Source organism: Alligator mississippiensis, chromosome 8 (assembly GCF_030867095.1).
Source record: "Alligator mississippiensis isolate rAllMis1 chromosome 8, rAllMis1, whole genome shotgun sequence".
NCBI lineage: Eukaryota > Metazoa > Chordata > Crocodylia > Alligatoridae > Alligator > Alligator mississippiensis.
The window spans coordinates 11946547-11973303 of NC_081831.1; the positions used below are offsets into that span (position 1 = coordinate 11946547).

Below are 26757 nucleotides of genomic sequence, written 5' to 3' on the forward strand. Positions count from 1 at the left end.
AAAGGCATGGAGTTTGAATTTACATAATCTTCACTAAAGGTCCTTCATCTCCTGAGATGGCAAATCCTATATCCTGAGCAGTTCTGCACCTATCTGATCCCCAGGCTTTTTCCAGGGAGCCATTAAACCAGAGAGTTGTCAGAATAAGGACACCTGACACACCAACAGTCCTCCTCCAGTTAGCTTTCCCTTCCTAAAGGCTGGGACTAGCATGGAAATGTTTGTTGCATAGCACCCTCAGGCAAATGTCTGGGCCCTGTAGCGCAAAAGTGTTTGCAGACTCATGTTCAAGGGGACTTCTGCAGGCATGAAGAAAGCAGTGGCAGCCACCCCCTATAAAGCAAGCAAAATATGGCCCCACCCTGTCATATCACAGCAGGCAACTGCTGTGCTACAGTATATCCTCAGGTGTAACCTTCTTTATACAGAAAACCAAAACGAAGATGCAGCAGGACGGAACAAGCAATTCCCCTCCTTTACAGTCGGCAGCGTTCCCGAAAGAGCTTTACTAACCTTTCCAAATCCACGCTGACGTCACCTCCAGTTCGAAGTTCAGCATTAGGAATGCATCATCCGCAAGACATAACAGGAGCCGCATCACACAAGCAGCTGTTCGGCAAGCTTTATTGCTCGTTTGCATACATGTTTCCAGCATTGCATTTCCCAAGTTTCTTAATGAGTTTACAAATGAGATTTAAAAAAAAAAAAAAAAAAAAAAAAAGGATGAGCCACAGATCCCACTGGTCTAAAATTAGACTAAATGTCAAACGTGGAAATACAGTCTGGAACCCCCTTCTGCCCCTGCAGCACAACAAAACACCACAACAGGAAAATCCTACAAGAGAAGCACTGTATGGGGCCACAGAGACATAACTCTCCCCTTTTACCCATAAGTCTCAGCTACGTGAGACACGTTTACTAAAGAGCTCCTCACCATGGACTATTTAAGGTCACGTGTCAGCAAGCAGGAGCCGTCTGAACAGTTTGTATGGGACAGGCCAGTCCCCCAGTGCAGACTCAGCTAAGGAGAGGGTGCCAAGAAGCAAATTTTTTCCTCAGTCCTGCTGAAGTGCACTGCCACAGTTTGTACTGCAATTATTCTGTCAGTAAACAGAGGAGTTTAGTCTCCAGGGGCTCCAAGTCCTGCCTTAAAACCTGGCATCGTGTCAACATGATAAATTTGGTCAGACGAGCATGTGATAAGCTTCAAAAGCAAACAGACTATAAAAAAGGCAAGCAGACCAAGAGTGTGCTAGTGCCAGACAGCTACACCTCTGAGGAACTGGTACTCAGATGATCACAGATATTTAAGGACAAGCCAATTACGTGGTCATTAACCCACCACCCCTCCTCCACAGGCAAAAAACCCCCTCCACAATCCAGGTTTCATTTGGGTTTCCATCCTGAAATGCTACCAAGCAGATAAGGAGTCTCCAAGCAGATACCATTTGCTTCAAGCAGGCAACTAGTACTGAGCCTGGGAGAAGATCTGGGCAAGGGGGAAAATACAGTACTAGGTGGGCCAGCCAGCTCAAAGATTATAACAAACACCGAGATCAAATTAGGCTTTTAACATGGCAGCCTGAGTTTCATCCTCTGTCTCTTGAAAGGGTTTTACAGCTACTCCTCATTTAACATCATCCCGGTTAACGTTTCATTATTACAAATCGCTGATCCATTAGAGAACACACTTTTTTAAAGTCACACGATGTTCAGTTATAACGTTCCTTGGCCGCTGCCTGCTAGTAGGTAACTACTGTGACGTAACTGGATTTGCTCAACATCATTTGGCTTAAAGTCATATTTTCCAAGAATGTAACTACAACATTAAGCGAGGAGTAACTGTACTTCAAATGATTATATAAAAGAAACAGCTTGCTCAGAAGTTGACACAGGTTACAGGGCAATTTGGCTTTAGGCTTTTGGACTAAATGGAAAAGACGATGGTCACTCATTTTTCTCTCATTGGGTTTAAAAAACAGTACCGAGTAAAGAGTCTTTCCCTTCAGGCTCACAGAATGGAAAGGAGCAAGGCCTCTTCCGACAGGAATCTCAACCTAAGTGGCACCTGGTCTAACAACCCAGTTAGTGAGCTCCAAACGACTGCTGCAGAGGTGTCCCCAGGACAAAACAGGGCTGGAGATAAGACCTGGTGTCATTTAGTGGCACACAGCTCTTGGGGGGGCTCACACCCACTCTGAGAACCCAGAGTCAGTTCCAGCTCAGCTAGGGAGAGCCCCAAAAACCCTGCAGCCAAGTGTCTTCTCCCAGGTGTCCAAGAAGAGCAACTGGTTCTGACTGTACCAGTCCTCCACTGCACATACAACCAGCAGTGAACAGGACTTCCCCGGCAGATGCCGGCTGGCGTGCTGCGTTCTCGCTGTCGAAGTGCTGATCATGGGCCTCTTCAGTGATCAATCAACTGGAGCATCTCCTGAGGATCCACAATCTTCTCCCGAGGCTTGCCAGCCAGTCGGCCCCTTGCCACTTCAGCAGCATCTATCTTCTCCCAGTCTGAGAAGGACACCGGATGGACCCCTGATGTTACAAGAGGGAAAAACTACATATCAACCGTCCCCAGACTAGCAGGAATTAAAACAAGCAAGCAAAGAAGAAAAAGCCAAAGCCTCTCAACACCCAGGCATCTTCAGGCCTCAACAGCACAAAGCCATAATTTCTACATCTGTTATAAGAGGGGCTCTAGAGATCTAGTCAAATCTGATTAGTCAGACCTTTTCAAGCCATAACAATTTTCAGCACAGCACTATCTTAGGGGATGAAATGCCTCTGGTTCACTTTAACATCTTCAACTGTTAGACAGAAGTGCGTGCTTTAATTGAAAGCCTTTAAATACAACGATAGTGAATGACCCTCTCGGGTGTTTTAATCTATCCTCAAATTCGCCTGGAAGGACTGCTAAGAAAACAGATGAAGAGCGACAGTCTTGTTGTTTATGCAGCTGACAATGATGTTTTATCCAAGGACTGCACTGCTTTTAAACAGGTCTTTCCCAGCAGCCACACCTCCCCTCAGCAAGCAGCTATTAACCTTAGTGATTACATCCAAGTTGAGAGAATTACGGTTCCCTCGTTCCCCACCTGAAGTGCTAAAAAGTTGGGGCACAACGTAATTTGTTACAAACTTTGCTCTAGCCTACGAGCTCTCTGCCAAGAGACGTTAGCAAGACTCAGAGCAGGATTCGACATTTCTATGAAAGGCAGAGAACTCGTTCACAAATTACAAGAGACAGGTTAAAAAGTGAGAGGGGAACAGAAGCTTCAGGATGTACCGGCCATTAATGAGCAGGGCTGGGAAGGGAATACCTCTAGAGGCAGACTACTAGGGGGTTCCTTGCAGTTTCTGGGGTTGATAATGCCTAGACCCCTACAACTAGGACAGGGCTGAGGAAAAGGTCTGTCCCTGGAAAGACTCTGAGAAGAAGAGGCTACAGCAAGGGGGGCAGACCCAGGTTTTAAGAGGACAGAAGGAAAGGAAAAGAGAAAGTGAGTTTGATTTTGCCTGTTAACAGGACCCTAGAAAAAGAGAGCTGGAAGGGACCTTGTGAGACTACTGAGTCCAGGCCCCTGCTCAAGGCAGGAGTATCCTTGACCAAAGTCATTACAGCCACGCATTTATTTAACCTGCTCTTGAAAACGTCCAAGAATGGAGAATCTGTAATTTCTCTACCTTGTCTATCCCAATGCTTGACCACCCTTGTAGTCAGAAAGTTCCTCCTAATCTCTAACCTACGCTTCCCCTGCTCAAGCTTGAGGCCATTGGTCCTAGTCTTGTTGCCTAAAAGAGGGGTTCGTGGGCAGCCTTGAACTCAACCCTTCCACCTCCTGGCCCAACATCCAAGCCCTGGAGCCACCAAGCATGCAGGTTTAAAGCAAAAACAAAAAAAAAAGATGTAGACTGCTTTCAGGAGTGGACTATGAAGGCATTTCTATTGAAGAAAGACCTGAATGCAGTACCTTGGACAGCTCACCCATCCTGACACACCAGAGGAGAGAAAGACCTGAACCCAGGACCAGGGACAGTCCTTCATCAGGAAGTAGAAGTAGAAAGCAGAATAGCAGGACTAAGCAGAAGAAAGGGATCGGAGTAGTACTTGGGAAGACTGCGGACCAAATTTGTGGCAAGCCTGCCAAAAAAGTTGGCCCCCTACTGTTCTAAGTCAATTCAGAAATGGAGTAGATGAAGAGAACAGCAGCTACATTTCACATCTGTGAAACGAGCGTGCACGTCTCACACCACAGAGGACAGGTAGTCCCAACACAGAACCCATTAGTGTACACAGCAATCTTGCCAGTAAACTCAGCAGACCACAAAGAGAATCCCACGCTTGCGGGAATGGTTCTTCCAACATAGGGTCAAGGCTTCATGCAAACACTGTATTGGTGGAGAGCTTGTAGAAGCATTGTTGCCCGATGACCTGGGACAGCCTGGACAATCTCAGTCCAGAGGACTGACTCTTCGAAGCTGCCTCAAAAAAGCTTTGTATACAAGCTTCCATGTTCTATTAAAACATGAAGAGACTAGGCTGAGCAGCAGTTGCTCATAATAGTACTTTTGGGCAATAAAAGCGTTTAGCTTTAATTTCTCAATATTATGTACCACAAAACAGACTCTCTCATTACTGTCCCAGCAATTTAGATGGCATCAACATGCATCATATAATTTTCCACGCACTTTTTATTTAAAAAGGGGTGGGGGTACCTGGCAAAGAGTGATGGGTAGATAATAAAGAGACTTGAGAAATGCTTCAAAGACTTCTAATCAGCAGGCAGAGTCTGAACCAGACTTTAGAAGAACAAGTGGGATATGAAGGAAGAATTTAACCTTTTAGGTGCTCGTGCAAAGGGAAACACTGAGTCAGGAGAAACTTGTGCTTCGTGAGATTTTTCCCCTCCTACAAAATCCACTCCAAATCAGTATGAGGCCAGGTGGTAGTCATCATGATATCGGCTGGTTAAGCAGGTATGGGAAGGTATAATGAATGGAAACAAGAATGAAAAACTTTCCTTTTGTCCTCTTAGAACCTGGGCATTAAGCTTAAGACAGAAATTCAAAAAACCCTGCTGTCCAGTTCTCTCATGTATGATTTCTAAGAGGCTCTCCGGATTGAACATATACTCATTTCTGTTCACATATCCCATGCTGCCAAATAAGACATGCACTTTGATTCTGAACAATTTGGTTAAAGAGGGAAATCTCCATCTTCATTCTGCTTTTTCAAAACAGTTTCCTCATTTAAGATGCCCACCCCAGGTTTGGATCTATAAATTTTCAGGAAAAGGGTAAGTGTAGTATACAAATGCATAAGGTGCATTTGTTGCCATAGACTCTCACACCAGAGGTTGCCCATAAGCATGTCCACTGACCTCGACTGTGTAGGATGCTCCTCACAGACTCAAAGCCTTCCTTGGTGTTTGAAACATTCAGCATCCCGGCCTGGAGGTCCTCTAGCACAGACTGGGCTGTGTCAAAGCTATCATTCATGGTGGTGATGATCACCCCAGTAGGTCCCCTTTTCACCCAGCCGCTGCAGTACAGCCCTGCAGAGCATTACACAAAATCATCCGTGCCTCAATACAGTCCCTAGTGTGCATATAGAGGCGTGCTCAGTTCCCCAGTACAAATGTCCCTTTGTGGGGAAGAGATGCAACACATCTCCCTATCTACTGATGTTTCACGTGGATAAATTCCTAATCCACTAAAGTTCCACGCCTCCTCCTATATAAAATTTCTCAGATTTAGGTGGCCACTGCAGCCAAGAAAAACCACACTATTATTACCAAGCCCACCAAAGGGTTCGCTCAGTGGAGTTTACCTGGGGAGACTGCCTTCTACACCATGCAAATACACTGCATCATCTCAGCAGCATTGCCCAAAACAATCCCTCCCCCCTCCACTTGTCCCTCCCCAGTGCACAGCTATCAGTTTATAGCACTGGGATGAGCCTTAAAAAACAGCCACCACAGACTGCTCTCTCTCATTAATAAACCCCTGAGGCCTAGTAAAATGACTGCATTCCTCAGTGTCATTTGCTGCAAACATCTGAGCTATTAACATTATGAGCTACAAGACAGGTCTTATAACCACCATTTAAAATTTTCATGAACAGAACACAGCCAGCTCCGGTTACATTTTGGACACTTATAAGCAGTTTCTGTCAGAAGAGCTAAAAGGCTGCCCAAGGTGAGGTAGGGTGTCATGTAGGGAGTCCACAAACTAAGTCAGAGCAGAACAAGGGAGATCAGGTCCCAGCCTCATTCCTTACAAACCAGACTCCCCCACCCTTCACTCACACAGACATCGCAACCACTTGCATTCCAAACACCGAGGATAATACTGACCTGGGACCCCCTGAACCCTGCCCAGGTGGTTGGGGATGATCCCATGCTTGGGGTCAAATGGAACAGAAGGTCCAAGGGGAAGGCTCCTGTAGCCAATGCTACTGAGGATCAATCCACACTCAAGCTCCTCAACTTCTCCAGTGGGGACAGCTGTGGCTGACTCGCCTGAACCCTGCATAGCCCAGGGAGGGAGGGGGGAAGAGAGGAGAAATCAGAGTAGCCTTAAGACCCTCAACTGGATCCGCCAGGAGAAGCAGCGACGTTGCCAGTGAAATCGAGGAAGCGGAACAGATGCAGGAGATGCAGATGGGTGCGGGACATGCTCCTATACCAGCTCAACACCAACATATAGGAAAATCTCCCTCTGTGTCACATCAGGAACGGCTCCTGGCTGAGAGGCAGCATTGGCTTCCCAAAACCTGCCATTTCAGATGCTCAGGTAGCAGCCAGCTCTGCTGGCTCCTATCAGCCTCGAATTCCCTGGCTATCTTTCAATTAGAGCTGCCCCAGGTTCTCCAGCCTCCTACTCACTTCCCAGCAATGCAGGCACCCAGGCAAGGGGAAAGCAAACACTCTAGGGAGAGAGAACTGAAAGTCCATACTTCCAACCTGGTGACAGCCATACGGATCCCTCTTGCTCGCTTCCCATCGGCAGTGGGCAGAATCTCCAGAGGACTGCGCAGGAACTTCAAGCCCCACTCCCTGGTGGCTGATGCCCAAATCTTGGCCTCCTTCTCACCAGGTTTCTCCAGGGCTGTTTTGATCATCAGCTCAGTCAGCCGCTTCCTCGGTCTGGGGACATCTGAAAATTAAAGAGAGGACTGCAGGAGCATGAGGGACTCCAGACCAAGGTCCATCAGTCAACTAAGAAAGAACAGGAAAGGAGGAAGAACTGTTTGGGCCTCTGAACAGTTCATCCTGAAGGAATGGAGGTCATCAAGCTAACTCAGAGAGCTTGCTAGCCCATGGGTCAATTTAAGGCCAAAGCCAATTCATACAGGTAGTTGTTGGGTGGCTGCACCCACCACCTGGGACTTTAGAGACTGCAGCTCTTGGGGAATCTGTTCCAAATCCAAATTTGGAGGAGAAAGCCCTTGCACACTTTAAAAACACAACTCTTCTTTCAGTTTTAGCTTTAAAACAAGCTTCAGTATCAAGACTTACACACCCCTATACACAGTCAGAAACACACACCTGGACCTTCATGTCTGCTCACCACCCTGCCTTATGAAAGCTAAAACAAAAAAAATAAAGTCAGCAGCATTCAGCCAGCTCAGTTATGCTGGGGTCTCCAGGAATGCATAGATGTCCTTTTCTCTTTGCTACACTCCTGCCATTTTAAGAGCCTCTGGCTCCTGGCACACATTAGTTTAAAGGTATGATGGGATCTGATCCCCAATCCCAACCTTTGTGCCTCTTGTCCAGCTATACGTGCATGGCAGGAGCTAATTTTGGGGTTAGAGCCCAAACATGGCCCTTTCTACTTGCCAGTGCAGGGACAGCCCAGTATCATCATGCTGAGTTCCCACAGCCTGGGGAAGTTGAAAGCCAGATGTCCACACCCCAGTACGTCCTGGTCCCAGCCCCAGGAATCAGCTATTAAAGATGAGCTGCAGCAGCCAGGTTGAGACCCTGGTGCAGTCCTGGGGACAGAGCCAAGAATCAATTAGTCACTGGCCCTGGGGCAGCCCTGGACATGCCACGTGTTCAAAATTAAAAGCACTGCAGAAGACATTTTTGTGACTAGTTTGTATTCCACCTACAATATTTTCATAGTTGGTTTGCCATTTTAACACAGCTTAAAATTGGCTGCATATGTAGTACCTTTGCCATTTATGCTAAAATTAACACCTTAATTGCACCATAAATGTAATGTGTAGAGGGGCCCTCTGAAACAGTGACACCGCTGCCATTTCAGCCGCCACACCTCAGCCAGAAGGCACTGGCATAACAATTAGGGCTGCGCGAAATTTCGCTGATTCGACACTGTTTTGACTAATTTCGAGCTCAAAACAACAGCGAGATCAAATCAAAATGAAGGGCTTTGAAACAGCCTCGAAACAAAACGAGGCTAGTAGAAACATTTTGAGTTTTGAAGCCAGTAGTGGAGAAACAGGGGAGAACCAGGGTTGCGCTCCCAGCCCTGGCTCTCCCTGTCTCCCGCTGCCGGAAGCTGATAACAGCGCAGGGGAAGGGTATGGAGCCTGGGCTCAGTTCCCCACCCCAGCGCTGTGATCTGGCGGGTGGGGGGTGGAGAGTCAGCCCAACTAGGCTGGGAGGACAGTCATACACTAGCTGCGTTCTCCTGTAGTAATCAACCTGGAAGGCAAGACAAGAGGCCCTCAGCTCACTGCTTACTTCAACAGGTTCCCTGGAGCAGGCCTCCCTGTAAGACCCTCCTCCCCTCTCCACCCCCGCCATCACCCAAACACAGCCTGGTTGCAAGTTTCCTCACCTTTAATAGCATCTCTAAGGCCTGTAAAATCAGCAGGGTCCAGGATGGGTCTGGCGCCAGGCAGGTTGACCATCTCCCGCAACTCCTGGAAATCCCAGACAGGAAGACATTATACCTCCCTGCTCCGGGTGTGTACGTGAGAGACAAGAGCACAGATCCCAGAGGAGAAGCTGTCTGATTCACAAGGAAGTCTTCTTGAGCACGCAACTCCTATTCTACAGGAAAGCTTGGGGTCAGCATGTGGGCACAGTAACCTGGGTTCACATGCCAGCCAAGAGACACTCAGCTAAAGCAAGCAGATTCAAGAACATGCACCAAGTTCAGACCCAACAAGAGACTTAGAGTAAGAATTACAGCAAATGCTATTACCATAGGGCACCTCCAGCTCAAGCAAGAGAGTCTTACCTTGATGGTGAATGCCACCTGGAGAGGGCCCCTCCTCCCGACAAGCCACACACGTTTCACCTTGCTGGAGGCTATGGCTGCCAAGGAGCCTTCAGTGATGTCAGTCTTCTGTCAGACAAACAAAAGCAGCGGGGGAAGGAGGGAATTGGGTCCACAAATGCAGGCACCAGCCAGAGAGGGAAACAGCCTAACAGTCGGCTCCCTTGGTCTGAAGCTGTTTTCACAGCTACTGCCAGAACACAGCACATATCACAGAATCATAAAAGTAGGGTCGGAAGGGACCTTGTAGATCTTCAGGTCCGACCCCCTGCCTGGGCAGGAAGAAAAAAAAACTGGGCTCAAATGACCCCAGCCCCCATATGTTCTCCATGATCCTGTATTTCATCACAACGCGGCACAAACAAGGCAACACTCTACTAGGTAGTCTCAAAGAGAAGCCCACAAGTGCTCCCCCTTCTTTAAAAAACCTTTAAAAGGTGGTGCTAAAGGAAGTCTGTTCTAGCTTGGAGCCAGTGGAGCAGGCAGGGAAAAGAAATCTTGCTTTTCTGGCGCACACAGCTTCAAGAGGGCACTCAAGAGTTGGCTGGAGACTTCTTCCCTCCAATTCTTTAAAATGGGGGCGGCTTTCCTACTGACACAGATAACCAACGGATCTGACCGGGCATCATTTAAAATTAAAAAAGGAAAAAAAAATGGTATGGCAGAGAGAATAAACCTGAGGATATTTCACTATGCGATGGTGAGGACATTCAAAAAGAAAGATTGCTGGCAGATCCCAAGCAGGCAGTGCTTTCACCAGGTGTGATCTGCCACTTTGATGCCAAAAGATAAAGATCCCACAATCAGAACTCACTGACAAGGTTACTGGATAAAATCCAGGCACTCCCCTATTTGGATCAGCTCTGCAGAAATGGAGAAGGGTAAAAGACACTAGACAGGGAGCGTGTATTCAATCCCAGTCCTCTCCTGGAACATTATGGTGCCACTGCCCCATTGCGTCCATTCTAGGTACTACAGATGGTCCCGAAGAGGCAGCATTTGAAACCATGGGCTCACTCCCAATCCGTTTAACTCTTTAAAGGCCTCCGAAACTGCCAACATCCCAAACTTTTTCTTTCCTTTAATTTCGCTATTAATGTGGGAGGTCCTAGCTGTGCTTTAACGAGCCTCCCATCTGTTCCTGAGGGAGAGGGAAGTCTGGGATGCTCTCCCTGCTCATATCTGGGACAGCAGCCGTGTAGAACAGCTGTTGCCAACAAGCTCACAGCTGTCAGACTGGGAACCTGGTGGAGAAAGAGATAATCCTACAAATCTAGTCTACTGACAGGCAGGTGAGCTGGCTGGCTGGTGCATCAAGTGCAGCAGGGAGCTATAGCAGAAGGCATACTGGGGTGGAACAAGGCACAGAGAGACTAGACCAGACCCCTGCAAAAAACTTGTTCAGGTCTTGATCTGTCAGCAGTTCTAGCAGGGGGCAGGCCAGGGCTCTGTTTCTGCTGGGAGGGAAAAAGGACAAAGGTGTCACTATTTAATGGCTTTTATTAAAGGCCTGACAAAGTTTGGGGTGAAAGGGCTCGGAGTGTGAATCCCCACATTAGCAAAGGACAGGAGCACTACAGGAGAGGCCAGGCAGCTGTGGGAGATACCACCCCTGTGTAGGCATTCTCTAGCTCTCAGGGCACTCAGGTATGATGGATACTCAACCCATGGTATGATAGATCATACTGGAGCATGGCACTTCCCTCCCTTTTATTTTAGTACCAATTCCACTAGGCTAGCAGCAAATCCAGGTCCAAGTATTGACCTGGCTCAAGCAGGCCAGCAGTTTTCCTGAAGGGTTAAGCAGGCTACAAGGGAGGAAAGCTCTCAGTTGAAAACAGAAAGTTTCACCTAGGCAGGAGAGTCCAGGAGTGCAGCTACTGGGGCACATGGCTGCTTCTGGTACTTGGTCTGCATTCTCCTGTTAGAAGAGATCCTAATATACCTTGCATGAAAGGGTTCTTGACCTATCATGCCAATCAAGCCTGGCCTATTTTACAACGTGGAGCATTCTCCATATGTTCACCTGGAGTAAATCGAGTGGAGTCAGTAGAATCCGAGCAACATCCAGTGCCACATTTCCCTGCCCCAGGACCAGCGCCGTCTTGCTGCTCAGGTCAGGCTTCAACTGTGCCAAGAGAAAGCAGATTCAACAGTCTGCCCTGCTACTTTCACAGCAACACAGGACTAGGAGACTTCCAGGTCAGGATCCACTCCCCTGCACCCAAAAGTAACCACTTCAAACTCTCACATAACCCCAAGGCACAAAACCAGAAACACCCACAGGTTAAAGAAGGGGACATAAGGGCAGAGCTAAAAGTGCTGTCAACTATTATAGCTAGGGATGCACCGACAGAGATTTTTGGGGACGATATCGACGGCCAATTTTTAAGGAGACGTACTGGCTGATAACGATCCGATTTGCAGCTCTTCAGCTTGAAAAGCTGCGTCCAGCTAGTAAGTCTGGTGTGGTGGAAGGGGAGGGAAGTGCAGGGGAGGAGGAGGCAGATCAAGGCCCCTGTGGTGAGGGAGGGAATGGGGCTGTAGCTGACCAGCCAGGGCAGGCAAGGGCATAGGACAGAGCCACAAGCAGCTTGTCCAGGGGGTGCAGGGCATGTGCCCCCCGGATCTGCACAGCATGTGGCGGGCTGGGGCAGGCACGGGACAGAGGCACAGCTTGTCAGAGGGGTGCAGGAAGGCAGAGGAGAGGGGCAGATCCCACCAGTGCGCGCAGCTAATCTAGTGCTCATCTGGCAGCTCCCATCGCTTGTCAGGGAGGGCATGGTGGGGCATGTGCCCCCAGATATGTCCGGCCAGAAGAGCCCGGCCCCAGCCCACCCTGCCCAGATGTGGGGGAACACACCAGGCACATCCCCCTACCCCCATGTCCTCCTGAATGAGCAGCAGAAGCCACCAAACTAGCACCAGACGAGCTAAGTGCAGCAGCAGAAGCTGCCCCCCTACCTCCCTTCTCATGTTCTGCATGCACCTCAGCCCCAGCCCCAACCCCACTCCTTCCCTCGCCGTGGGGGCCTTCATCTCCCCCATCCCTTTCTACCACACCAGACTTACCAGCTGCACGCAGCACTTCATGCTGCTGGCTCTACTCACTGCCTATGTACTGTGCTGCAGCTGCGCGCACGCACGGCCATTTATCAACCACATCAGCCCAATTTCCGATACAGAAATTTTTCCTTATTTCAGTGCAGATCCGATATTGAACCAACGTATTGGTAAACCTCTAATTATGGCAGAGAAATAATTAGTTAACATGCTCAGAGGCTGATAAGAAAAGGACCACGTCCCATGCTACAGAAGGTGGCAAAACTCCTTGCAGTCTTCAGTCTCACCTAGGGGGAAGATCCCTTCCTGACCCCAAACTTGGCAACTGGGATGACCTCAAGTGCAAGGGCAGGACCCTCTAGTCAGAAATAGGGTTTTCGCTTCTCTAGTAGCTGGCTCTTTCATCCCCTCCTCAGTACCAATACAGAACTCTCCTACTTCACTCTAGCTGTCAGACAAGACCAGCTAGCACAGGTCCAAGTCTCCTCCTTCGGCCTGCAGTTCTAGCACATATTTGGCAGCACAGCACCTATGTGATAGGATCAGGGAGCAGTCGCACAGCACATTTATATGGTGCAACCTGCATCAGTTTCGTTCACAAATGCAAGTTATACCCGGATGCCTAGCAGAGAAATGACTGATGGGCTTCTCTGGGAGTAGCAGACTACAGGCTGCTGTTCTAGCCCCTTGCCAGCTGGTGGCACAGAAAGCAAGTAATAGTTTGAGCAGAGGGTTATTACAAGACAGGCAGTTAAAACTAAGCAGAGCTAAGACAGGACAGAGACCAGCGTGACTTGCCTTGACATACAATTACTACTGACTCTTTGCAGCACAGTTTTGTCCCAGACTAGGGTTATTTACATGGGGAGGGCTATACGCTTGCTCCAGACAGATCATACTGGTGTGTGTCTTGTGTCCTTGCTTTCAGTTATTTCTCCAATTCCCACCTCTTTCAGAGTACCACTGCAGGCCTCTAAAGTTTCCTCACATGGCAACTCTGAGCTACCAGCAAACCAAATTAAATCTCCCCAGACTAAAACGTGTCCCTTCTGGGCTTCATTACAGCATCTCCAGAAGATGCTGCCAACTTAGAGCCACCTAATCCGCTTTTATTGCCACATAAATCATTTACACATTTATCATCTAAGGGGGATTTAATGTGGAGCTTATTAATCTTTTCCAATTGCAGGCCTCTCAGGCAGGCACTAATCCTAAGATGGATGACTGCATTCAGACGTAGGGGATGCACGAGGCCAAAAGAGACAGAAACACCAGCCCACTCACTCACGTCTCTGTTCTCAGGGAGTCCGTTGTACCAGCCCACGAGTGCTCTGGCTGAATAAACCCCAGACAGGTTTTCTCCTGGGATACCAAGGATCCGGTTATCTTCTGCCCCATAGCTCTGCAGAGGTATAAAGAACAACCCCAGTCAAACGTGCGTCAGTATGAAAGCAATACACAGGGTAAATCTCCTCCACAGAAGGCCATCTGAGGGAACCACCTGTGGGATGCTGTACTGCTGCCAACCTCCAGAGTATGTCCTGGGCTGACAGATTTGTATAGCGAAGCTTCCAATGCGAGTTTCATGGCCTTTCTCCACGCCTGGGACATGGAGAAATACCTGGGAACATGACACTATGTAAGGCAAAGGTATAGGACAGAGAGGTGGGTTTTCAAGCTGCTCTTTGAGACCATAGGTAACGTGAACCTAAAGAGATGGCATATATGCACCTGCCCCCACCCCGTGGCATCCCATCAAGTTGTCATAAAACCTGTCACCGACACATTACATCAAAGGAATGCCCAAGCCCCAGCAGGGTTGAGAGACACCAGTCTCTATAGCCCACAAGGCTCCCAAAGGGATGGATGTGGCCAGCTTCATGTCCAGCTGCCTCAATTCCCCCAACCCAAATGACCAGGTGACCATTTACAGCTGGGTTGGCTAGGGCTGGTATTCTACACAGATCTAGAGAGGCTCAAACTCACATCTCTGGATGCACAGCAAAACAATTTAACCACTCTCCCCTCGAGTCGGATGACCCTGAGCAAGTCCCTTATACCCCTAGGCCTCAGTTCTCCATCTGTGACAAGGGGAAAACGCTGCCCTGCCTCATAGTGGGGTGGGATGATGAATGTTTTAAAGGATTGTGAAATTATGAGTTGCTGGAGTAATGAGGGCCATAAATGGATTAAAGACACTCTTCTCCTTAAAAACCCAACACACAGACAAATGAACATTTGTCACAGTGTATATACATGGCTTTGTAAATTATGCTGGATCAGGAAGAGGCAGCCTGCAACTCTTATAGTATCTTACCACTGGGCAACAAAACAGGTTTAGCAAACAGCTACCCGAAGACAGACGCACAAACCCAAACCAGTCTAACTGCAGGAGTTGTACCCCCAATTCTCTTAGGAGTACTTCACCAAATCAGTGGAAGTTCCCCTGGTTCAGGGGGTTGTCTCACTTGCCATGGTTTTTACATCAGTGTTACATTGACTACACTGGTATAAACATGCTGACCATTCAAGCACATCTGGTTCTCTTCAACCCTTTTCTAATTCAACGTACAGTCCATCAACCCACCAAGACTACCGCGTGATAAGCCTGTTGCAGCTCCTCTACAGTCACATCCTTCCCGACAGCGACATTCCCATAATAGAAGCAGCGATCAGACTGGGCCGTCTGGGTAAAGGTGTTGATCACATTCTGTTGGGTGGAGAAGAAAGGTGAAAGGATTTAACAAGAACAGCTGCACGCTACATCCCAACAAAACACAACCAAAGAGAGGAGCTGGCAGAGAGGTCTCAACAATGGCCCTATGGGACCTTGAAGCTCTCTCCGATTCATGCCTCTCAGCCCTTATCAGATGAAGGCTCCATGTAATTCATTTTTAAAACAGACACAGTTATCTGTGGCTTGGCACCATTTCTGTCAGTTCTGTTGGAAGAAAGTAGAGCTCATTTTTCAGTGTCCCATCTACCACCGGTGCAAGATTCCACCTTTGAAAAGGAGAGAACAGATAGCTGGAGGGTTTGACTCAAATCTTGCCCTCTGAACAGTGCTGGGAATGACTGTCCCAATGCTAACCAAGACAACTCAAGGCTCCAGCTGGCATGGCAGATGAGTCAGTCTTGCTTGTCTGTTGGAAAAATCATTTGTTTTCCTACAATAAAAGCAAGAACCTCACAGATGGAATGTTTTCAGTAGCCACAACAGATCCTGCTGTTCCCTGGATGACTGGAGACCGGGACTGCCCATGTGCAACTGAGAAGAAAAAAAAACTCTAGAGATAAGAACGGCTGAACAATCCCGTTCAACAGTGCCAGCCGCCTGCCCAAGCCAACCTTGCCTCGTGCTCCCCGCTTTCATAGGAAGTTGCCTGATTGAGTCAGACAGTAAAACAGCTTGTTATAGATAACAAGCTTCCCTCTTCCCAAGCTTCTCCTCCAGAACTTAGCATTTAAAGCCTCTGCAAACAACCCATTTCCCTCCCCCTTGAGTGATCTGCAACCAGAGAAAGGACAGTTACAGCAGGGGAAATTACCTCACAGGAACTGCATCCCTGCCCTTGTTACTTCTCATGCCTGGGACCAAAGGGATCTGAGACTTGCTGTCAGCTTGCACCACAGACAGGCAAGGTAGAGGCCAGTGCATCCCTCTCCAAAGCTAACGATGGGCCCTCTCCCTGTTCTGAGCCCTGCCAGATGATGGGGAAACCACTACAAACCTTGACTTCAGGGTGGTCCGGTGCCACGCCAAAACGAACGAGGCCGAAGGGAACAGGCAGCTTCTCATAAACGTCCACTCGGGCCAGCTTGTGGTGCTAGAGAAGAAGAGCACACAGTCACAAGAGAAGTCACCAGAGGGAGCGCACAAGTTAGATGGGGCGGACATCGGCTTTCTGCTTTTGGAGCAGGCTGCAGAGGAAGAGCTCCTGACCTTCTTGAATCCGCAGGTATAGCAGGGAGGCACAGAGAGCTCTTGCACCTCAGCATGAAGAGGGAAAGATGCAATCAAAGTTAACAACATCCAGCTAGACTCTTATACCTGGGAGCAGAAATCAAGGGAGGAGGGCAGGGGAGGAAAGTGTAGGGGTATGAGCGAGTGAATGGGGCAGGAGTGTATACATGTGGAACCGCACTCTCTCTCTCATTAGTGGTAGTTCTAAAGCTTTGCCTTCAAGTAGCAAGGACGAGCCTACAACAGAAATCATTACAACCCACTGTACAAGACAAAGGACCCTGACAACTAACAAGCTCATCCAGGACAAAAATCACCAAGATAAAAGCAGTGCTCCAAGGGCCTTGGGCAGTCAGGATTAGCCCGATCCTTCTTGGATTTATCAAAGCAAACACAAGAATTGTAGACAAAGCATGGATTATTTCTGCTGCAGAGATGCTAAAATATATATCAGACCTCTCCGACACTCTGTTCAGCCAAGGTTTTGCCAACCAGGAACTATGGAAAAAGATACAACTAAGCTTAACAAACAAACAAACAAACAAACAACACCCCCCCCCCAAATTTAAACAACTCTACCTTCTGGAAGGTGCTGCAGCTGGGGGGGGGAAGCAAGTGGTGTGGAAGGGACAGGTGTCAGGACACTCGACTCCCTACCACCTGTATCTCCTCTCCCTCCTCCCCCCGCAGCAGTGGGGGATACCAATTTAACATGACCCTCAAATACTTAGATTCTATACCAAATTTATACTATGTATATATACAAATTTATACCAATATATACCATGTATATAATCTAATTATTTGGGAGGGAGAAGGGTCTTAAATTTGAAGTCATCTTGGACTTGGGTAAATACAGTAGTTGGTATGCGTCTTTCAGTTTGCATCAGCGCAGAGATAAAAAGTAGCCCTGAGATTTGTCCCTGAAGTTTATTAATGGCTACAGTTCAGCATGTTATGCCCAGTGATCTTGGGGGAAGCAGGAGATTTATTTGTTTGACTTAGCCAAAATGGAGAGCATGTAAAATGACCATGCTTCCTTTAACAACAGATGTATGCTGACAATCCTTATTGGGAGCACAAGCTTCAAGAGATGCATGTGTGTGGTGAATCTAATTACAGAAACAGTATTCCCCCCTGCTTTGTCCATAAACAGCTGGAGGCAGATGCTGTGCTACATGCTCTGGGAATGTAGACCACAGAAAGGGGAAAAGAGATGGCTGTAGGCCACCCCTGCACATTCCCTATAGGAAGACCTGCTATAGAGATCCAAATAGCCCTATTAACAGCAGCCCAAGGGCTGCTCTAAGTTACAGCAGGCTCTGCAGCAATGCCTACACATTGCAGTACAAGAGGTAGAGAGGTACACAACACAGCTCCACTTTAGCATATTCCTTATGGCAGGACATATGGTGGGTCAGGCCAGTGCTACCTATGGAGGCCAAACTGAGTGCCACCACCAAACGAATCATCCTGTGGGCTGCTCTGGGATGGTTACAACTGTATATGCCAGGACACCAAGCAGCTGCATCCCTTTGTGTTGAATGAAAGCCAGGTACCTTCAGCAGGTGCTGGGCAGTGTAAAACCCAGCAGGTCCGCTGCCCACGATACATATCCGGGGAATGCGCTCACCCGTGGAAAGGGGCCTCTTGAAACCTGGACAGGAAACAAATAGGAAAGTCAGCAAACAGGGAAGCCAGCCCACTTCCCAAAGGCATCTCTGCTACGCTGGGATCTCTCGGGCACACTGAACCTACAGCAGCATAGGCTTGTCAGAGGCACAGACACGCTACAGAAGTGAACTAAGGACACCCACAGTTCAGATCCCGAGAGGGATCCTTATAAAAAGGTGCTTAAAAAGAACACCACTTTGAGACCACTTACCCCCCTGTGCAGAACAGGTACTTGAAAGGTAACTACTAAGCACCCCTGCACCACTGCCTCTATTCACAAGTGTCTAACAAGAAACTGTCCTGCTTCCTCCCACTTGAGATTTTCCTACCCGCAAGACAAGCCAAAACTGCAGCTTTGAGAATCACAAAAGCTTCTCCCTCTGGCCATAGCTGTAACATCCATCTAGCACCTTGCAATCCCTCTCCCCCAACAGGTGATCAATAAACTGAGAGACCTGCAATAAGCAGCATCTGGAAAAGTTGGACACAATAGCCTGTTTTGAGTCACAAGCCAGCACGACCTTGCAAGTCAGATGAGAAGTTTTATTCCACCGAGTACAAAGGCACTCAAGACCGAATTACTGTGGGTCAAATGCCGGAGACTGCATCTCTCTGCCAAGTCCTTGATATTTTTCTTCTGTAACCTTGATATTTCTCTCTCTTTCAGAAAGCAGCTTCCCAGCTCCACACTCACAGGACCTGTAAAGTCCATTAGATTCTTCTGGGGAAACAAAAATTACCTGGTCCCCATTTCTGCAGGGAATGTAATTAGCCCAGGGGACAGTGTGTCAGGATTGCACTGGCTGCCTCTTTGTAGCAGTGTAAATCAGGGGCAGTAATTCTCACCCACCTCCCAAGGACATTAAGGCTTCATCAAAGCCCTCAGAGAAAACAGAAGTGCGATGTGTTTCAGGAGGGCATTTTCTCCTTGAAAAAGGAAAAGGAGGACCTTTTGATTCAGAGGTGGCTAGTTCTTAGCGACTCTACTCTGGGGCTACGATGTCAGCAAGACACAATGGGAAACTGAACTCTTCTTGCTACAAAATAGGTTTGGCAGATGCAGTGACAGTCTCTTCAGCACACCTTAATAAACTGACTCACCCCTGATCTCCACATGGAAACAGTGGAGTCTCCATGGTCCATTCAATCACAGACCTCTCTGTTGAAACTGCTAATTTAGTTTAATTACAGTGCTTGATTCATGACATGGACATCGCTTAGACATCAAGGACTGGATTAAACTAATTTATTCAACTCAGACTTGCATCCTACTGAATGTGCTGTAACAAGAAAGGTAATTTTTCCAATCACATATTGCTAAGCAATATGATGCATGCATCCACATATACATTAGGTGGATGAACACACAAAAACAGACAGGGAAAGCATGCAGGGAAACCAGTGAATGTAATATACCTTGACTTTAGCAAGGCTTTTGATACCACCTCCCACAGCATTCTTGCAAACAAGTGGAAGAAGAATGGGTTGTATGAATGGACTGCAAGGTGGACAGAAAGCTGGCTGGATTGTCAGACTCAACATAGTTTCATAGTAGCTAGGGTCAGGAGGGACCTGAACAGATCGTCTAGCCTGACCCCCTGCCACAGGCAGGAATGAATGCTGGGTTCACAGGACCCCAGACAGGTGATCATCCAACCTCCTCTTGAATTTGCCCAAGGTAGGGGTGAGGACCACTTCCCTGGGAAGCTAGATCCAGATTTTGGCCACCCTAACTGTAAAATATTTCCTTCTGATTTCTAACCTAAACCTAAACTTACAGGTAGTAATCAATGTCTCAGTGTCTAACCAGCAGCCAGTATCAAATGGAGTGCCCCAGGGGTTGCTCCTTGGGCTAGTTTTGTTCAACATCTTCATTAACAATCTGTAAGATGGGATGGAGTGCACCCTCAGCAAGTTCACAGATAGCACCAATATGGGGGAAAGGGGGGCGGGGGGGAGGGAGGGAAAAAGTAGTTGATACACTGGAGGGTAGGGCTAGGAGTCAGAGCGACCTCCACAAATTGGAGGACTGGGCCAAAAGGAATCTCAGGAGGTTCAAGAAGGGTAAGTGCAAAGTCATGCACTTAGGACAGAAGAATCCCACGCAATCCCAAGAGAAGATTGAGAAGGGATTTGATAGCAGCCTTTAACTATCAGAAGGGTGGTTACAAAGAGGATGGGGCTGGACTGTTCTCAGTAGTGACCAATGGCAGAACAAGTATCAATGGTCCCAAGCTGCAGCAAGGGAGATTTAAGTTGGATATTAGGAAAAAACTCTCTCGCTAGGAGGGTGGTGAATCACTAGAACAGGTTACCCAGAGAGCTGGTGGAATCTCCATCCTTGGATGTTTTTAAGACCCGGCTCAACAAAGCCCTGGCTGGGATGATCTAGTTGGGGGAAGGTGCTGTTTTGAGCAGCGGGCTGGACTAGACCTCCTGAGGTCCCTTCCAACCCTCATTTTCTACAATTCTGTGATTACTAGAGAGTAATTATCAGACTACTACTAATATACGCATACAGATTTACAACATATTGTATTTAACTTGGTAACTTTCCTTTAAAGAAAGTGACCCTCTTCATTCTACTCGTAGCACAAGATAAAACACGGCAACTGATGAGAATTCAAGTCACATTCATCTACTGCCTTTTTTGAATAGGTAAATTTGTAGATTTCATTGCAACAAAGTCCCTCGATCCTCATACCGATCACCCTTTTCTAAGTCATCATCTTCACTGCTGCCTCCTCCTTAAATCAAGCAACAAAAGCAAACAGCCTACTCCAACTGAGAATACATCCAACTGATGCAATACCATCGATATCTCAACACTTCCCACCCTTTTATCTGTGTACCAAGCATTTTTGGTAGACATTTTGTCCGTTAAGAAAACAGATACAGAACATATTGGACAGATACCTGTACTGAGCTTTCAAACCTCTCTCGTGAAAGGCTTCCCCAGAACCCAGCAGCAAACAAGGAGTTTAACTTAATTTTGCTGACATACATGACTGCAAGTGTACCTGGGTTAAATTTTAGCTGCCCCTTCAACCCATCGGTGGGTCCCAAACCATCGCCGTCATCTCATAGGTCTCTTAGCATTTTTTGGCTCACCTGTTAGAATTACTTAGGATATTACATCTTAATATCCTTAGCAAACATCCCCCCCAACCCCATGCCCCATCTCCTGCCACCTATTTCTCCATCACCTCGGCAACATCTCCCAGCTGCTAAACTTGGCAGAGACAAGCCGAGCAGGGCCAAACTGTCAAACTCCCCCTGAAGGCGACAGCCGCTGCAGCTGCTCAGGGCTTTGCACCCAAGATGCTGCGAATGGAGCACCCGAAACGAGCGGCCAGGCTTCAGCGCCCTGGCTTTTCGGAGACTAGAGGCACCGAGCCAAAGCCAAACTCCTTCCACCCGTCCGGGACCCCAGAGCAGGCAGCCGCTACAGACCTCGCCGCCTGCGACACGGCCGGGCTTTACCTCAGCTACCCAAGTACAAACTTCACCCCCCATTTCGTGCCCTCAGCCATCTTCAAGGCGCCAGGCTGGGAAGCAGGACAAGCAGGCTGAGGTCGGGGCTCCCCGAGAGACAGCAACCCCGACACCCGGGGTTTTAAGCACATCTGTGTCAGAGCTGCTTTATCCTCCCGGGCTTTACCAAGGCTGGTGGGCCCGGACCCCACAGGCTGCCACCGTAACGCCTCCGGGCAGTCTAGACACCCAAGGGCTTTGCCTCCCCAGCCCCACAGGACACCATGCTCCCAGCCTCGGGCCAGGCCCTACCCGCGAGGCCGGCGGGCCGCAGGCGGCGCAGAGCGGACGCCCCCCTCCAGCCGCCGCTCGCGCCCATGCCCGCGCCTCCCCCGACCGGCCGACTGCCACGAGCTCCGAACCGGCTCTGCGCACACTTCCGCTCGGCGCGGAGCAAGGAGCGCAGCAGCCCCACCCAGCGCGACCCTCCGCCAATCGCGTGGCAAGAAAGCCTTCTTATTAGCATAGCCCCGCCCCTCGCTGGTTCCAGGCTTCTGCGCTCTCGGCCCCGCCCCGAGTCTGCTCTAGCCAATGACAACGCCTCCCGCTTAGCCTCGCCCACCCACCATAGAGAGGAAGGGCCTTGTGTGAGGCCCATCGTGCTTTCCGCCTCTATGGTTTATCCTCCAATAGGTTGAATGGTCCAACATTGAGAGAGGGCTGGTCCCTGCAGGGATCATAGAGAGGAGGGGGGACCATAGAGATGGGGCAGCCCCCTCCCCCCCCTTGCTGCCCCAGGTCCCATGCACAGGGGCAGGGGCATCCCAGTGGTCCAGGCTGTGCAGCCCTTGGCATCAGTGCCAGGCCCTGTGCATGGGACGTGGGGCCTGCCTCTGCCTGGTCGTGTCCCAGGCCTGCAGACATGTCCTGCCGCAAGCTCTGGCACCCGCAAGAGCAGGCTGGTTTGGGCCGGGAGCCGACCAGGCAGCCTCTTGGAAAAGACCCTGCCTTCCGAACCCACTCGGTTAAACGTAGAGCCAGCGCCGCACCGGAGCGCAGCACGGCGGCTCGGCCCTGGGGCAGAAGCAGCAGCCAGGGCCAGGGGCAGATCCAGGATTTCCCAGATTGCGCTGGGGGTGCAAGAGCAGCAACCCCACCCCTAGCTCCTAGCCTCATCTGCCCCCACTGATGTAGGAAGACCGCCCTCAGGAGCCTCCAGGGTCTTCTTTTAAGTACCTAAAGCAGAAAATCCTCCCTTTCCTTCCCTTCCCCCACTTGCCATTGTTGCTATCCCGCTGTTCTGGGGCCTGGGGAAGAATCAGCGCTGTTCCAGGGCTGGGGACGGCAGCAGCAGCAAGACGGGAAAGTAGTTCCCCCCTCCTTGCCCCAATCCCTAGGAGCAGGCGCAGGGAAGGGAATCCCCCCCCCCCCCCCAACTGCGGCTTTTCCTGTCCCCAGCTGAGCGCAGCTGACGTGCAGCCCATCTGGGGCGGACAGGAACATGGTGCTTCCCCCACACATAGGACAGTGGCAGGTAGGGAGGAAGAGGAAGGGAAGTGGATTTGCACCACTTTTAAGAACTCAAAAAAAGTCCCTGGAGGCTCCCATTGCATGGTCCAATTTAAAAGGGAGGAGTACAGCCCTGTCACTGCACCCCCTCTGGATCCACCCCAGAAATGTCCAACCCTAGTTAGGTTTTTAATCAGTGAAAATGCATGTCTTAATGCCAGTCTTGCACTCAACAGCTGTGCGGATCCTGGCACATCTGTGATGTGCTGCCGTCAACAGGCCACGCCTGGAAGGAGGCTGCAGCATGCTGGTTATTCTGCAGCACCTTTTACTCCCTGGGATGATCTAACCTATAAACTCACACAGGGCATATTGCAGTGTTCCATCTTCAAAGGGGGCTAGGTACAACTCACGGTAGAGGGGCCTCACAATAAAGAAGTGCTTGCAAAGGGCCAAACCTGTTCCGCGAAACAGCTCCTAGCACTCATCCCATGGCAGTTGGGGATCCACCACTCCCCCCAAATTATGAGAAGCAAATGAAGCTGGGAAAACCACCTCAGTTAGAAGGACAGTGCTCAGCCTTGCCAGATCCAGGAGGCTGGCACAACCTATTGGCATCCGCTCAGTCTTATCTGGACAGAGCATCAGCCATCGCGCTCTCATGTACGCCCTTAATCTCCATGCTGTGACAGTCGGTGATATTTGGATTCCCTTTATCTTTAGGGACACAAGTCAGTCTTTGTCAAGATGCTTTTAACTGGAAAAAATCCTTGAGGCCTGGAATAGAATTACATGCAGGTCTCATAGATAAGAATTCCCTCCCACACAGAAAAACAAACCAAGGCCAGCCATGGTATTGGGCTGGGGCATGGGAACGAGGCTCAGGCTCCTTTTTACTCTGTGGGATACAGTAGCGGCTTTATGGGGTCCTTTCCTAGAGTTTTCCTGCATTGTAGTTTTAAGCAAAACTCTTAAATCAACTGCTTTAAAAAGGGGGCTGGTTTTAGAGTACTATAAAGCAGCTTCCTCATTCAACCCCTTCTTTTCAGTAGCAGCAAGACTGTCCCAGTCACCACAGTCTCTGAAACAGTTCTGCTTTGGTTAATCCCTGCTTATGCTTGCCATTACACTGGGTTAGCAGCACCAGCCCAGCTATGCTTGCTGCTCCTACCCTTTATCAGAAGTAGCATTTCTGTAGTGTAGCTAAGACTCCTGATTTAGCCTTTGCAGGAAGCAAACAGGCCCAAGGTCCAGTAGAAGCCACAAAACTCCCCGATTTCTTTTAAGAAAACGATGTGTGTGCTGCTAGGGAGACCCATGTGGGACCTAAATCTAAAGGGTGAGGTTTAACCCTGCTTTCTGAAACAGGACTGAAAGGGCTTTGCCCTTGTTTCACTCACAGCAAAACTATGCTGAGCAGCAGGTCAGCCACATCTGCTCTAACCCTGCTGGGAGAGGAAGGAAGGACGGAAGAAGGCAGATTTTGCTTTGTTATATCAGTGTAACTTCAGAGCTGCTCCACTCACTTTCAGACCAGTATAACGACTGCACTCTTGATAATGGCATTCCCCATGTCTCTTAAAAAGACAAGTACCTTTTCTGCATAAGTCTGTTCATTGCAAATTGTTATAATAAACGCCACCACCTTCCTGACATCTGGGTATCTTAGTTTCCACTGATTTTAATGGGAATTGATATAGTAGGGCTATCATAACATATAGGTCTGGTTAAGCTGTTGAACAACTGATAATAATAAGTGCTCCAAAATCCACCTTTGTACTCAGTTTGGTTTGAAAATTGCTCTGTTTCATGAGGGGGCAGGGATAGACCTATTGGTGCAAGTTTGCAGCTTTTTTGGTTCAAGGAGCTCCTCCAATATAGGCCTCTTATGTAGGAACTTACAGGAAACCCTCGCTATTCGCAGGTTCAGTATTCACAGTTTCAAATATTCACTAATGCCGAACCCACATCTTAAATGAACTTACAGGAGCTCCTCGGGAGCTCCGCGCTTGGGCTCCTGCCGCTGCCGGACTCCCGCCGTCGCCAGCACAGCCGTGTCCCCCTCACCCCCCAGCCACCGGGGCACTGCGTTCATAAACAACGTTCAGACGACTTTCAGATGACTTTCATGAACGCAGTGCCGTATTCATGGATTTTGCCATTCACGGGGATCTCCAGAACTTATCCCCCATGAATCGCCTGTATTTTAATATTTAGATTACTCTAAAACCCACATGCATTGGGAAGCCTATGCCAAAGACAGGCTCATCACAAGATAGCATTTGTAGTACAAATTTGTACCATGTTGAGATCCTCATAGCTTCTGTGGTTCAGAGCTAGGGAAAATTCATGGCCCAGTCTTAGCATCTGTATTAACAAAGGTTTGCAGTAGTGATTAATAACAGTTCCCGCTTTGCAATCTTCCCCAGTAATTCCCACCTTCAGTCTCAAGATGGCGATGTGTATATACCAGCAGTAACGAAAACCTACTGGAAACAGCCATTGCTACATGCCAGGGGCGGGCAAAATGCGACCCCAGGGGCTGGATGCAGCCTGCCAGGCCGTTCTATCCAGCCCGCAGCACCCCTAAAAAATGTAGAAAATTAATATTAATCTACCTTGGGCTGCTGTCATGCGGCCTTCAATGGCTTTCTGAAACTCTGTAAGCGGCCCTCTGCCCAAAATAATTGTCCACCCCTGCTATATGCAGTAGGCCTGTGTGAAACAGCTAGTATTCGCTTTGGATTCGGCCAACTGGGGGGACAGCGATTCGATTCGGTGATTTGAATCACTGTGCTGAATTGATTCAGCCAAATCTGATTTGGAGATTCAACTGCTGCTGAATCTCCAAATCAGCCAGGCCCGGGCAGGGCACCCACGGGGGGGGCTGGGGGAGCAGGCAGGGGATGGGGGCTGGCAGGGGTCTCCCCCACGGTCCTCTCTGCCCTCCCTCAGTCCCCTCTCCTAGTACTTACCAGCTTGGAGTCGGCTGTAGCTCCCTGCTGCAGCCACCAAGGACTGCCCCAATCATCAAAGCTCTCCGAATTTTTTCAAAATCTCTGAATCTTCAGAATTGATTCAGACCTTTTAATTGGTCCTCTTATTCAATTCAGTGGAGATTTGACCACCGAATTGGGCCGGATCTCCACCGAATTGAATCACCACCAGAAGCTTTGCACAGCCCTAGTATGCAGTTTAGAAGTACTCAGTGGCTGATCAGAATATCATTTTTAGCACGCATTATTTAGCACGTGTTAATGGAGAAAAAAAACTGGCTTCATCTGTCCTGAGGATTCCTCTCCCACCAAGTGGTTGTCAGACCCCTCCTTTCAGAACAGCGCTGCAATATATCTAGTAGCACAGGGTGGTAGGATGAACCTCTCTCTCTGCTGCCTGAAAGCACAACTAACACAGAGCTAAAACTCCCCTACCTCTGCTGCCAGGAGCACCATTAGCTTTAAATATTTAAATGTAATTTGGCCATTCATATTAATTAAGCATTAAATCGCAGGGCCATCAAAGATATAGGTGGAAAGGGCTCACGGGATCATCCTGTCAGTGTCTCCTCCTGTTTTGGATTATTCCCTGCAAAAAACATTTGCTTGGATGAGTATTTTTTCCTCCCGTCTCTTCAGAATGGCTTAAATGGACTGGCCAAGCAAAGGCGTAGAATCCACTCACTTCCTAAAGCTGGGACCTTTTTTAGGCCACCATCGTGGTTCTTACCTGCACAGCCTCACATGGGCTTGGAAGTGCAACTGATTGTCCTTTTGCTCTTTCTAAGAGTGAAGCCAATGGATTCGGACCACGGAGAG

At 48.9% G+C, this 26757-nt stretch overlaps 1 protein-coding gene across 3 annotated transcripts; it reads right to left on the reverse strand.

The window, feature by feature from the left end:
• Nucleotides 1-607: 607 nt before the first annotated feature.
• FDXR (ferredoxin reductase) lies at nt 608-21871 on the reverse strand. Of its 3 annotated transcripts, none has more exons than XM_006262447.4 (12): nt 21746-21871; nt 17845-17942; nt 16053-16148; nt 14909-15031; nt 13610-13723; nt 11285-11386; nt 9220-9327; nt 8815-8899; nt 6962-7161; nt 6360-6531; nt 5385-5558; nt 608-2538 (listed from the first exon to the last, which is right to left on the reverse strand). In XM_006262447.4, exons 1-12 carry the CDS (start codon nt 21810-21812, stop codon nt 2408-2410), a joined length of 1470 nt encoding a protein of 489 aa, XP_006262509.2. In that variant the 5' UTR covers nt 21813-21871; the 3' UTR covers nt 608-2407. The 3 variants fall into 3 exon arrangements, with proteins under 3 accessions (XP_006262509.2, XP_019349936.1, XP_019349935.1); XM_019494391.2 differs by lacking the exon at nt 21746-21871 and adding an exon at nt 18289-18473 and having other exon boundaries at nt 9220-9324; XM_019494390.2 differs by lacking the exon at nt 21746-21871 and adding an exon at nt 18289-18468.
• Nucleotides 21872-26757: the final 4886 nt, after the last annotated feature.